The sequence below is a fragment of the Tasmannia lanceolata genome, unplaced genomic scaffold, assembly GCF_043159265.1.
Source record: "Tasmannia lanceolata isolate RefF3 unplaced genomic scaffold, GAP_Taslan_0.1 ptg000008l, whole genome shotgun sequence".
NCBI lineage: Eukaryota > Viridiplantae > Streptophyta > Magnoliopsida > Canellales > Winteraceae > Tasmannia > Tasmannia lanceolata.
In genome coordinates, this window is record NW_027518685.1 from 37,106,114 (window position 1) to 37,120,196 (window position 14,083).

General features: G+C 39.1%; 1 protein-coding gene across 1 annotated transcript; it reads right to left on the reverse strand.

Moving 5' to 3' along the window:
* Positions 1 to 1,869: 1,869 nt before the first annotated feature.
* LOC143883610 (MADS-box protein SOC1-like) lies at positions 1,870 to 3,003 on the reverse strand. Its single transcript, XM_077386952.1, has 4 exons — positions 2,936 to 3,003; positions 2,723 to 2,822; positions 2,574 to 2,615; positions 1,870 to 2,152 (listed from the first exon to the last, which is right to left on the reverse strand). Exons 1-4 carry the CDS (start codon positions 3,001 to 3,003, stop codon positions 2,009 to 2,011), a joined length of 354 nt encoding a protein of 117 aa, XP_077243067.1. The 3' UTR covers positions 1,870 to 2,008.
* Between the last annotated feature and the right edge of the window lie 11,080 nt (positions 3,004 to 14,083).

The following is a 14,083-nucleotide window of genomic DNA, read 5'->3' on the forward strand; positions in this document are numbered from 1 at the left end:
CATCTTCGAGACATGCATGATTAGATAGACATCTTCTTGGAGATATATGTTCCCAGTTCATATGATTTTTGCCCAAAACTCTTCAAAATTAATAAATAAATGGCATAAGAGACTAGGTACTTGCAGTTGGGCGGATAAGGTGCTCTTCAGACCTTCCAAATTCGTAACCAGGCATGAACCTTTTGTATCTTTGGTTATCTATTGCAACAGAGCATAGTATGGGATCCAGGGCCGACTTCCTTGGATGACGACTCTTCTTTGTTTAAGGTGTGTCTCAAATCCAGGCTAGTCCCTGAATCAAGAGGTATCTCACTTTACATCGCCACTCATGCTGTGAGAGGCATTTCTTTAGAGAGTTCCTTGGTAGAGCTCTCCTTCACGCGTGGATGATCCAGAGACTTTCGGGGGCTCGTCCCCCGCCTCTCTCTGATCGGGGTCCACACACGCCTCTACCGGTTCCTAAAGCTCCATGGGAAGATATAAGTATGGATTTCGTATTTGGATTACCCAAGACTAAAAGAGGTATTGATTCTATTTTTGTAGTTGTTGATTGGTTCTCTAAAATGGCGCATTTCATCCTATGGAAGAAGACTATGGATGAATCTTATATTGCTAACCTTTATTTTCGTTAGGTGGTTAAGCATCATGGTTTACCGAAGTCCATCACTTCTGATCAAGAAACCAAATTTCTTAGCCACTTTTGGAGGAGTTTATGGAAGAAACTTGGGAGTAATTTGCTTTACAGTAGTGCCTACCACCCTCACACGGATGGTCAAACGGAAGTTGTAAATTGAAGTTTGGGTAATTTTCTTCGATGCCTAGCGGGAAAGAACCCAAAACAATGGGATATGGTGTTTCCTCAAGCTGAATCTGCTTAAAACTTTGCAGTGAATCATTCAACTGAAAAGAGTCCATTTGAGATAGTGTATGGACGAGCTCCAACACATTATCTTGATCTTGTGTCATTGACAAATTCTCCCAAAACAAACAAAGTAGCTAAAGACTTTACAAAAGCAATTGAAAAGATTCATGAAGATGTCTGATGCACATCGTCGGTTCAAGACTTTCAAAAAAGGAGAGCTTGTTTGGGCATACTAGAAGAAAGGAAGGTTTCTGATTCGTACATACAATAAACTCAAGGAGAAGAAGATTGGCCCGTGTGGAATCATGGAGAAAATCAATGACAACTCTTACAAGATTGAACTTTCAACGGGTGAATGTACTCACCCTACTTTCAATGTGTAAGATTTATCGAAGTATTATGGTGAAATTGATGCGAACTCGAGGGCGAGTTCTTTCCAACCCAGGGAGGATGATGTAGCTCAAATTGTGGCATGCATGTGTGCTTAGCATGATGGACCTCGATTTTAGTGCTATAATGAAGTTTTGCATGTAGTTAAGGCATTTTTAAAGTTGTTATCTTGGAATGGAGTTTAGAGTTACAAGAGGTTTTGAAAGTTGTTATTGTTCTAATTTCCATGTAGGGTCAAAGTCTTAGATAATTAATAGTAGGTTGGAAGTTGTAATGGGAGTAAATGACTTAGGTAGTGAAAAAAAATGTAAAAAAGGGGATGAAGTATGTATTTTGGGACCATTTAAGAATATCTTTTGAATAAAGTAAACACACTCTTTTGTGGTTGAGCATGACTCCCATTGTTTGATCCTCCTTCCTCAAGTTCTTGTATGTGTTTTTTCCCTCTTGTTCTTCTCTCCATTATAATTGGATTATGAAAATCATTGTTGTTGGCACAATAAGAGAGCTAATGTAATTGCAGATTCAGTCACGAAGAGAGCATCAATGGGGACCATGTATCTACTGTAAAACAAAGAAGAAAGATAAACCTTTGGATAGTATTCTAAATTTCGTATTTTTTATTTTCCACACATGTTAACTATGATCCATTACAAACAACTCACACAGTTTATTGTGCATGCATTTATACAGACATAAATAAGCCTCTCTTGAAAGTCTTGACTGGCGTTGAATTGGGAAAGACCATATCACAAATCAACATTGCAGTGGGTAAAGTGTCCTTCCTCTTTCAGGCCTTCCAATGAACAATTCAGTCTCCACATCTGGATATTGAGTAATATGGCCATAGGGCACAATCTCTCTCTCACAGTTTGATTGTTGTTGTGATTGTATCTTACACTGAAAATGAATAGAGACAAAATCAATTAGCATTATTCCATAACGCAGGGTCATGTAAAGAGATTCACATGACTAGATCATTCACCTTCTTGCACAACATGGCATTTTCCTCTGCTAGAATTCTCTCATGATTTTGAAGAAAATGCCAATTAGGAATCCTAGTTAGTAAAGCATGAGATGTCATCTCAATAAAAGAGTAGTGGTGCAATTTGCGTTGGGTCGGGGTTGGACTTTTGCTAAAAATGAGTTGGAATCAACCCAAACCCAACCCGATTTTATGGCAAAACTTCAATATGAATTCCCAAAAATCGACCCGAGTTGCACCATTGTGAAAACATAAGTTTATTTGATTCTTCTGTCAAGTTACACCTTACATAACATATGAGAAGGCAGAGTATAAAATCTATATGTGGTCATTTACCTTTGATTTTAGGTTCTCAATCTGCTCCTTAAATAACTGAGTCTGAAGGAAAAAACAACAAGTTCATTTAAAGTCAGTGAGCATTAGTATTATATGCTTATTTTTTGAATTCTCATTGGGATATGCGATACATTCAATTTATGATTTACCTTTCTTCCTCTGATGTTGCTTAGGCTTTGGTGAAGATGGTTCTCTATTTGTTGTAGTTCCTCCATGGAACATGGTCCCAAATTTTCACCCAAAAGCTTTCTGTAACAGATTCAAAATTCCAGGTTTAAAGCTTGACAATACAATATGCTGATATGAAATGTAGAAATATCATTTATAGTTTTTATATGAAAATTCCTATATAATTGTTGCACCGCATTGAGAGTTCAAGAAGCTCAATCTTGTTTGCTATCTTTGCAGATTCGTGCTTCCAGTGCTGCATGCCAAATTAGCTATTGTTAGAATAACTGAAAATGAATATATATAGACAAATTATTAAGCTACTTAAAGTGGATTTGATATAATCAATTGAGTTACTGTAAATGGGGCATAAATTTAGTCAATGGCAGGCTTGCAATACATTTTTACTATGAAAATATGGAAAAATTTAGTATGCTAATAGGGTAACAAGTGTTAAAATATACAATCCATGAATAAAGAAATAAGTAGTCATAATTTATTAAAAGTAGAGAAAGACATATACTTGGAGCCGTTAAAGTTCTCATTAAAACAAAAACAAAGAAAATCATTCAGGATGATTTTAAAAAATGGAAACTTAGCTAAAAAAATGATGGAAATAAGACCAGCTTCAGCTTTATTCCTCTTTCCTTTTTGTAATTTTGAAGCATTATGTCCCATGATGTATCAAATTCTTCACAAATCCAGTAATAATGGTGAGTGTTTCTTTGATATGATTGAAAGTCAAAATTGAGTTGTCATTTGCATTAGGTGTTGCCATATCTGTTTGTCTAAACAGAAACAAATTTTCTTCCTTCTTGATGCAAACCTCTCCTAGGCTTCTTGGACTAAGGATTGGGGGAGTGACAAACAAACACTCAATTGCTCAACAACTTGGATACAAGAAAACAGATTTACGCAAGCTCAGTAAAATGAACGTATCTCCCTCGATATAGGTTGGGACGACTAGAATCAATGGCCAAAATTTCAAGGACTCAATGATCTACAACTTTGCTGACAAAAGTATTCTTGGATTATAATCATAGGTTACTTGAAAAATTACTTGAAGTGGACGAATAAGAATGGACAAAATTCTGGAAACAGAGTGGGACATGATAGGGAAAGAGAACAACTTCAATGGCTACTCTTCAAGGTTGCCAAGGAAGGTGGGTAACATCAATTCTTCTCGATCGATGGCTGCAACTCTTCAGGGATGGAAGTGATATTGAAAGCTTCTACTCTTCAAGGAAAGAGTGAAACTCTTGTAGGTTTCAATGATGACCTCTTCAAGGTTCAAAGGAAATGCTCTAGGCAATCTTTCATTCAATAATCAACTAAAAACTCATTACAGATGTTTGCTGGACTTTTATAGAGAAAATACAATGGAAAAACGTAAAAGCTAGCCCACTAACTATTTTAGGGACTTACATACATCTTTAATAACTTAGGAACTCAAAACACATTGACTAGTCAAAGACCTACAGACACAGTCTACAAAAATTGCCATAACTTTTCAACCACTTGGCCAATGAAGACCATAATATCCATTGGAAAGATAATTCTAATACCTACAACTTCTTAGTTAACCATTTTCCCTGATTTGTACATCTAAAGGTCCAAAAACATGCTTCAAAAATGATAAGAATCATTAAGACGGGAATTGCAACTGGATCAGGCCCGAATTGGTGTGTCCATGATCTTGGGTTGGAGTTGGCCTTTATACTTCGTGGATTCCATTTTGGCTTGAGCCTTGTGTTGGGCTTGAATGCGGGTTGATCTTCTCACTTGCTTAGGGTGGTTCATGTGGGCTTCAAATTTGTCAGCCACATGGGTGTGGGCTGCATCATTCCCCCCTTGTTTGAAAGATTTCGTCTTTGAATTCGAGGCATCATCATCGATGGAATCTCCCATATAAGGTGTGAAATGGAGGACGTTAAACACATCATGTATCTTCATATGGGAAGGAAGCTTGAGACGATACGCATTCGGATTGATGCGTGCGTGTACTTCAAGTGGGCCAAGCTTTCTATCACTATGCTTGTTGTAGCTTCCAACAGGGTGACACTCCGGTGGCAAGTAAGCCCAAACAAAATCTCTGGGTTCAAATATGACTTCATGACGCCTCTTATCAACAACCTTCTTATAGGTCTCAGATGTACTTTCCATATTACGATGCACATCTTCATGTATAAGCTTCATTTGAAATACAAAATCCTCAACTTGGGCAATGGGCTTTTCGGCAAATGGAATAGGTGCAAGATCTAGTGCTGACTTGGGTTGCCACTCATAGATAACCAAGAAAAAGCTATCTCCTATAGAACAGTTCACCTAACTGTTATAAGAATATTCTCCAAGTGATAGGCAGTCTTCCTAAGAACAGGGATTGTCATCGATCAAGGTTCTCAACAAATTTCCCAATGATCGGTTTACAACTTCGGTTTGCCCATCAGTTTGAGGGTGGATCACAGTACTATATTGCAGTGTGGTCCCAATACTCTTCCATAATTGACGCCAAAAGTGACTAAGGAACTTCGTGTCTCGGTCGGAAGTGATGTATTTGGTACACCATGCACTCTGAAAATTTCTTTAAAAAATAAGTTAGCAATGCGCTAGGCATCCAGTCTTTCGGCAAGGTATGAAATGTGCCATTTTGGAAAATCTATCAACGACCACAAATATGAATCCATTCCTCGGTGGGTCCGTGGCAGTCGAAGGACAAACTCCAAGGATATATCCTCCCATGCATGGCTTTAAATTTCGGTCGAACGTTTCGTTTTGGCCGAAATATTTCTGTTTCGGCACAAACCGAAACGAAATTCACAAGAAGTCGTTTCTTTACAAAATTTCTCCAAAATTTTACCTAAATTTCACTGAAATTCAGAAATTTTGCCGAAATGTCGGTTGAAATTTCATTTTTTGACTTTTTATAAAATTTCCACCAAAATTCTAAAAATGTACACCGAAATGTTATAATTTCCACCGAAATTTATGAAATTTCCACCGAAATAGCCTAAATTTCAACCGGAATCAACGAAATTGACATTGAAATTTTAGACATTTCGGTTGAAATTAAAAAAGTAAACGAAATCATAATAATATTTTCACATGATTTCGGCCGAAATTTCGGCCCGAAACCGGAACGTTTCGGTTTTGGTGGTGGCCGAAACCGACACCGAAACCGAAATTTAAAACCTTGCTCCCATGGTGCATGTGGTATAGGCAAAGGCAAGTAGAGACCGGTGGCATTTGTAGCTTGTCCTTTACCAATTTGGCAACTTCGCCATCTCATAACATATCGGTGCCCATCTCGTTTCCGATGTGGCCAAAAGCACTTTACTTAAACAAGTTGGAGAGTTTTGTCATGACCAAAATGACCTTCATTATGTATCTCACCAATCACCTTTTGCCCAAGAAAGTAATCCTGTACACATAAGCGATTTTCTTTGAAGAGAAAACCATCACATAAGGTGAAATCAGCAAGTTTCTCATCTTGAGCATCTGGTATGAGTTTGGAAAAATATTCATCCTCCATGTACAGCTGTTGGAAGGAGTCCAAGCCGAGCACAGTAGTGCGCATGGTATTGAGCAAGATTTTCTTTCTGCTAAGAGCATCGGCAACCTGATTTTGTATACTCACTTTGTGCTTGATGTTGAAGGTTGAATCATGAAGATATTCTGTCCATTTTGCACATCGAGAATTGAGCTTTTGTTGACCAGAAATGTACTTCAATGCTTCATGGTCAGTGTACAAAATAAATTCTATATGGATTAGGTATTGCCTCCAATGCTCAAGCGTGCGAAACAAGGCATAAAACTCCAAATCATAGGTACTATATTTGAGCTTGGTAGTATTCAACTTCTCACTAAAGAATGCAATGGGGCGTCCTCCTTGACTTAGAACACCTCCTATGCCGGTTCCAGATGCGTCACAATGAACCTAAAAAATGAAATGAAAGTTGGGAAGCGTAAGGACCGGGGCTGTACATAACTTTCCCTTGAGCTGTTCAAAACTTCTTTGAGCTTTAATAGTCCACTCAAAACAGCTTTCTTCATACAAGGAGTGAGTGGGGCAGCAATATAACTGAAGTGTTCAATGAATTGTCGGTAGAAGGAAGCTAGGCCATGGAAACTTCGAACTTCATGCACATTTGTTGGGGGTGGACATTCTTAGATCACCTTGATCTTGACATCATCAACTGAAATCCCTTCTCTGGAAATGTTAAATTCTAGGAATAAGATTTGTGGAACCATAAAGTAACACTTTTCAGGGGCTGCAAATAAGCGTGCTTGCCTTAGCAAGCGTAACACATCTTGAAGGTTCTGCAAGTGCTCATAAGTAGTCTTAATATATATCAAAATATCATCAAAGTAAACAACAACAAAATATCTAAGATACGGCTTTAGAACCTATGTCATGAACCTCATGAAGGTGGAAGGTGCATTAGACAATCCAAATGGCATGACTAGCCACTCAAATAGTCCATCTTTGGTCTTGAACGTCGTCTTCCATTCATCTCTGGGCTTGATTCAGATTTGATGATATCCACTCTTTAAGTCTAACGTTACGAAGATAGTGGCATTGGAAAATTGGTCTAGGAGATCATCAAGACGAGAGATCGGAAAGCGGTATTTGATGGTGATTTTGTTGATGGCTCTACTATCAACACATATTCTCCAAGTGCCATTTTTCTTAGGCACCAAAAGGGCTAGAACGGCACATGAGTTGAGGCTCTCCCTTATGAAACCCTCGTTCAATAGTTCCATGATTTGCCGTTGTAGTTCTTCATGCTCCACCGAACTCATCCGATAGTGAGCTAGGTTGGGTAAAGAGGCACCAGGCATCAAGTCAACTTGGTGCAGAAGGGGGGAAGACCAAAGGGAAGGTCTAATGGAAATACATCTTTAAATTCTTCCAAAAGAGGCTTGACTTGGTTTGGAATGAATGGTGCAACCACATCTCCAATATTTGACTTGTGAAGTAAAACGTATACAACACTAACCCCTTGCATAGAACTCTTTACATCTTTGATCACAAGAAAATTAGAGGATGGGGAGTTTTCAACCAAAGGAGTTTGAATTGGCTCTTTACTATGTGCTAAAGTAATCTTCTCTCCTCCATAGTCAAAAGAGTAAGTGTTGCGATACCCGTCATGGGTTGTCTTCTTATGAAATTGCCATGGATGACAAGGATGATGTGACAGCAATTCATAGGCAGAACATCACACCATATCTTGTCAAAGTAGATGGAAGCAATGGAAAGATTGACAAGGCAACGTTTGGAAACGGTTATCTCCATACCTCGCTTTAACCAAGACATCTTGTAAGGGGTTTGATGTTTTTTCAACTCCAATTTCAGCTTGTTTGCCGCTGCCTCAAAAATCACATTTTCACAATAGCTGGAATCAATGATTAATCGACATACCTTTCTTGAAACGGTGCATGTCGAGTGGAAAATGTTGTTGCGCAGCCAACAATTTCCAGCTTCTTGTCGTGGAGTTAGAAAATTTTCCGCATCATAAGGAGCTCACCAGTATCGGCATTAACCACTTGCTCATCCTCTAAGTTACTATCATCATCCTTTGGGTCAATATCAACGTCTTCCTCACCCGGACTATCAGATTCATTTTCACACGTAATGCTTTACCTGCTTGTCGCTTCCGACAATTGCTAGCACGATGTCCTGTCTCACCACATGAATAGCAACGCATACTGGTTGTGGAGCTTTGACCAGTAGGAGGGGGCTGATTTGAAACCTTGGGCTGGGCAGGGGCTTTGTTGATGCTTGTGGGGTATGATGTAGGATATAAGCATGAGAGCTCTGATACCTTGGGTAACAACAGTTGGTATAGATAAATTCGAAGAATTAAGTTCTCAGATTTTACAATATGCTCAGCAAACAATATGGATTAAATCTCTTCCACAAGATCTGAAACTTGTATCCAACTGTCAATGAAAGACACAATGATATTTAGCTTAAAATCTACGATACGGATCGGCTCCAACTATTAAAAGAACTAATATTGGATTCTGACCATCAAGTTCGTCTTCCACTAGGAGGTATCAGGAAGTTGAAAACCGAGACTCAAAGCCAATTTAATCAACTATGATGAGAATACCCTGAGCATCAAATGTAACCAGATATAATGCCTATTGTGCTAAGCCCATAAGACTCTGAGTACTTTTTACAAACACATACAATGCAAGTGGCAAAAGGCAGCATGTAGGGAAGCAAGACACAGTTCCAGGCTTCTCTCCTACTGTTTGTATCCGGATCAACAGAAGTAGGGTTCCAAACACCTCTTGTAGGCTGGATCGATAATGAGCCGAGTTCAATCCACCCGAACATCACCCAGCATGTTTTCCGAACCTAACTGGAATAGATTTCCAGCCCTAATTTCTCAGATCTGAGTCGGTATATATCCTTCCATACAGATATTAAGTGACAACCGAACTCAATACAAGGTATCAAGATCCACTCTCACGTTCGACAATTAAGAGACAGTCACAATACGTGCATAAACATTAGATGTTCATGAATTCTATTGAAATGGGGAACAATGAATTCTATTCAAACAATAGAAATGCAGGTTGGAAAACTCAGCATATTTTTTTTTCATTCGTAGGACAAATGAATAATACCAAGTCTTCTCTAAGAACAGATGAATTATCTTGCTTGCAGCAAGAGAAGGAAGGAGCCCAAGATTCAGAAAACTCACCGGAATCTGATCCTAGAATACCCCAAGAGGATACAATCACTGAAATACTCTCTCCAAGGAGAAAAGAAGTCTCTTCTTCCAAAAATTTCTATAAAAAGTCCCCTAATTCTAATTTCATATTGGCATTTATACAAGGCTAAAAGAAACCAAAATGACTTAAGTGTCCCTTAAATGTCAATAACCCTCTGTTATAAAATGATAATGACAGCCCCTCTAATTTGAAATGATTGATATAGCCCTTCCTTTGTTCACCGAGCAACCTTATTCTAAGCTTCAAGTCTAGCAGCTCTGCGTCAGACTCCCCCTCTTAAATGGAATTCGTCCTCGAGTTCAATTTCTTCCATAGCATACGGGTCAGACGCGGTCAGCTGGGCTAATAGGGATGCCGTCCCTTCATTGCTCGGTGAAGTGATAGTGTTGCCACCTGGATCGAATACAAAGCTTTGTAATATGAGCCCCTTAATCCAATGCTTGTTGTCACCCTCTTCAAGTTTGCGGATCAGCTTCGTCTCATGGCACAAGGTAATTCCCTGTGATGTGTCACCCTGCTTCCTTTCCTAGAAGCCATAAAATATGTTTGCCAGATCTTCCCAAGGAAATATCAGCCCCAAGTGACGTGGCAGGACAATCCTACCGTGATCGACACTAAGGATACCATCTAACCCAATGAAATCAATATCCAGCCCATCTTTTACTACCAGTGTAGCATCGAGTTGTGTTGTGACTTTTATTGTCTTGGTCTGCTCATTGTTCTTAGTTAATTCTTCGACTGCTTTCTCTCTCTCTTCTTGCCACTCAACTGGCGTAGGTAATAGCAGAAATTGTGGGTCGTCATCTCTCAGTGGCTGAGCTAAACTAAGTGGACTGACAGCCTGCACAACAATAGCCCCATCTTCCTTTTCATCATTACTAGCATCTAGAAGTGGCGTGTGTGGTGGAGGAGGTGCAAAACTCTGGTTTTGTGGGCTATGTAGTTGTTCTCCAATGGCCTCCTGGTCAACTTTCCATCTCTTTTTGTCATAAGGTTGGAAATTATACTGTGGGTCAACCCTCCTTGACAACTTCGATTCAAACTCCTGCTGCCTGTTCCCATTCTGCTACCCCTCTTGAAACACAAGCTTATTCAATTGTTGTAGTTGCGAATCCAATCGATCCATTCTCCGATTCCAGCTTTGAATTCCGACCAACATCTCTTTCTGCATTTCAAAGAATTGTCTACAATAAGAATTTCCTGGAGTCATTTCAAGTGGCGTTCCAAATTTGCCGCAGTGGATAGCTTTAAAAAAAAAATACTTGTAGCATGCTGAAAAAGTTTGGGGGATGTTTTTTTATTCCTGGTTCAGTGAATTCTAAGTTCAGATGATAGTCAACGGAAGGTATTAACTCACAGCAGGTTCAAAACTCAAGACTTTCTTTGCCTCTGTTTGTAGCAATTAGCAATGGATACCAAAACTTGTAGCAACCGGCAATTGAACTACAGATTCCAACAACCTTACAGGTTGCTACTCATCCCCTTTAATGATCTCCACTGCGTTCTTGCCTTTTCCAATCGTAATCGACAGTTGACCTTCAGACAACTCTGCAGTACCGTAGGCTCGAGAGACCTAGAAATACCTGCCGTTCAAGACTGTCTAGAGTGGGAGATGCAAACCGAGTACCAGGGTCTTACTTTCTTGTCACTGCCAACCAATGAACAAACATCCCATATACTATTATGTTTGTTGCCGAAACAGTTAGAGAACTTACTAACTGAACCCAACTAAGGAGGTCTCCCTGTAGTTCGCTTTGCAGCAATAAAAGCTCCTTAACACTTTCCATCAGATGTGGAATGTATGATACCAATGCCGACAGAAGATCAACTTCAATTTCTTGCTGGAGAGGAATGATGGGACAAGGTTCAGTTCAAACCAAAGCTGAACTTGATGTGGTTCTTTTAGCAGCGATATAGGTGGCTTTTGGTTCTATGTCTCTAGAGAGTTGAGATAGGTCAATCAACTAGGTCCAAAGTCAAATAACAACCCTTCTAAGAAACCTTCAAAATCAGCTCAAATAGAACCTGAATTTTTGGGCAAGCTTCTCACTATCAGTAACAAGCAAGTTCAACTGGCAGCCACCATGTTAAACAGTGTAGATTTCTACTAAACCTGTGCTGTTAATAGTTCACTGGCTTATTGACAACAGCAACACAAACTCTGGCTGTTGCAGGGTATGATGCAGGTGTTGAGATGATGCGCTGTGAATGATGATTCTAGAAGGTAAAAGGTCTGACTCCTGGTTCGAAAGGGTTCCAAGGTCCATATACTGGTTTTAGGATCAACTTCTCCACACAAAAAAGGTCTCAGGTGGAAACAAGTTTTAGCAATGTTTTCTCAAGTTGAAACCTGATGCTAATGGAGTTACTGGACTGTTTACTGGGCACTTTGGAATTTTGGAAACATCAAAATACAATCAAGAGTTGAACTCAAAAGGCAACCAGCAAGAACACAGTCAACAGTAAGCTCAAATGCTTAAGTCAAATGCATCATTCCTAGTTGGTTCAGCCCTCAAATCACCTTATTTGCAAAATTCTGAATTAAAGAACAATAAACTCATTTCCAACAGTCACACCAAACAGAATTTCAAGCCCACATAATCCCTTCAATCTAAGTATAACAATTAGTTGGAAGAACACCCGGTCAGTCCTTCTTCAAGCTTGCTCAGGTCATCCAAATGAGCACCAACAAATAGCTTATGGATCACATATATTAAGGCACTTGTGAATGATTTGTTCACAGCTGATGCACAAAACAAACTAGCTTCAAAAAATTTCTAATGTAAGGCTTTAGTCTAACCCAATTACAGATGATTTTGTACCATTTCAAATCCCTTACAACCTTCAACCTTCAACCAATCCTCTGTTCATAAGCAAACCTTGGCTTAAAGCTTCTAGAAGTAATCCATAGGCTGAAGACGCAAAAATTACAAACCAGTTCTCAAATTATTATAACCAAGCCTTTTACATAATAGTAAGTCACTGTATTCCTCATAAGACAAATATCAAGAGCTTGTTTTCACAAGAGACTACTAAGCTACCTTGATGGCAGCTTTGCAACATCCAATGATCCCCAACAATGAGCAAGAAGACAAGATGACACTTATGGTGTGGATCTTGTGCAGATTGTGAGCATCCAAGGAACTATGGAAGATTAGAATTTCCACATAGCCCGCACTGATACCATTTATGATGTAGGATATAAGCATGGGAGCTCTGATACCTTGGGTCAACAGTTGGTATAGATAAATTCAAAGAATTATGTTCTCAGATTTTACAATGTGCACAGCAAACAATATCCATTAAATCTCTTCCACAAAATCTGAAACTTGTATCCAACTGTCAATGAAAGACACAATGATATTTGCCTTTAAAACAACGATAAGGATCGCCTCCAACTATTAAAAGAACTAATATTGGATTCTGACCATCAAGTTCGTCTTCCACTAGTAGGTATCAGGAAGTTGAAAACCGAGACTCAAAGCCAATTTAATCAACTATGATGAGAATACCCTGAGCATCAAATGTAACCAGATATAATGCCTATTGTGCTAAGCCCATAAGACTCTGAGTACTTTTTACAAACACATACAATGCAATGCTGGAAATGTAAACCAATTAAATACTATGTATTGGACTGTAGTGGGTGTTGGAAAGTCGGTTTTGAAAGTCTAAGAGAGTAATTGCTTCATTTGACTAGCTAGAATGTTCTCATGTCTTTTATTTTATATCCATGTATGGCAATCAAAAAGTAACGAGAGAAAAATAAATATAATTTTAGTCTCCTCATCTTTTCCTCTCTCAAAAGTTTATCTTCTTCTTAGTTAAACTCTAACATTGTGGTATCAGAGCTATGGCAAAAAATACAACAATGTCCTCCGATTTTCCGGTTCCCCAACTTAGTGATAAAAAATATGAAAATTGGTGTATTCAAATGAAAGCTTTGCTTGGCTCCCAAGATCTGTGGGATGTGGTAGAGAATGGCTACACTGAACCTGAAAATGAATCGGTGTTGACAAATGCTCAAAAGGAGGCCTTGAAGACCTTAAGGAAGAAAGACAAAGCGGCCTTGTTCCTCATCTACCGTGCTCTAAATGAAGGCACTTTTGAGAAAGTTGCAGCTGCCACCACCTCCAACGAAGCATGGGCATGCTCAACAATGCTTTTAAAGGTGCAGAAAAGGTGAAGAAAATTCGCCTCAAAACTCTTCGAGGAGATTTTGAGTCTCTTCGAATGAAGGAATCTGAAGCTATTTCAGCTTATTTCATAAGGGACCTTGCCGTTGTAAACCAATTGAGAAGAGATGGTGAAAAATTGAAGTTGAGCGAGTTGTAGAAAAAAATTCAACGTTCATTGGACGCGAAGTTTGATTATGTTGTTGTAGCTATAGAAGAATAAAAAAATTTGGAGGAAATGTCAATAAATGAACTTATGGGTTCATTGCAGGCACATGAACAACGGCTTATGAAGAAAAATGAGTCGATTGAAGAGATGCTTCAAACAAAGCTCACCACTAAGGATGATGAAGAAAGCTCGAAAGGAAGCAACAACCAAAGAGGTCGTGGCCGAGGATGGAATCGTGGCCGTCGAAGAGGCCG

Excerpts from the sequence above, each read along its gene's own strand:
- LOC143883610 (XM_077386952.1), bottom strand. The coding sequence starts at position 3,003 with ATGCAGCACTGGAAGCACGAATCTGCAAAGATAGCAAACAAGATTGAG. Across the intron at positions 2,616-2,722 it reads GCAACATCAGAGGAAGAAAG|ACTCAGTTATTTAAGGAGCA; the intron begins GTAAATCATAAA and ends TTTTTCCTTCAG. Across the intron at positions 2,153-2,573 it reads TTGAGAACCTAAAATCAAAG|TGTAAGATACAATCACAACA; the intron begins GTAAATGACCAC and ends ATTCATTTTCAG.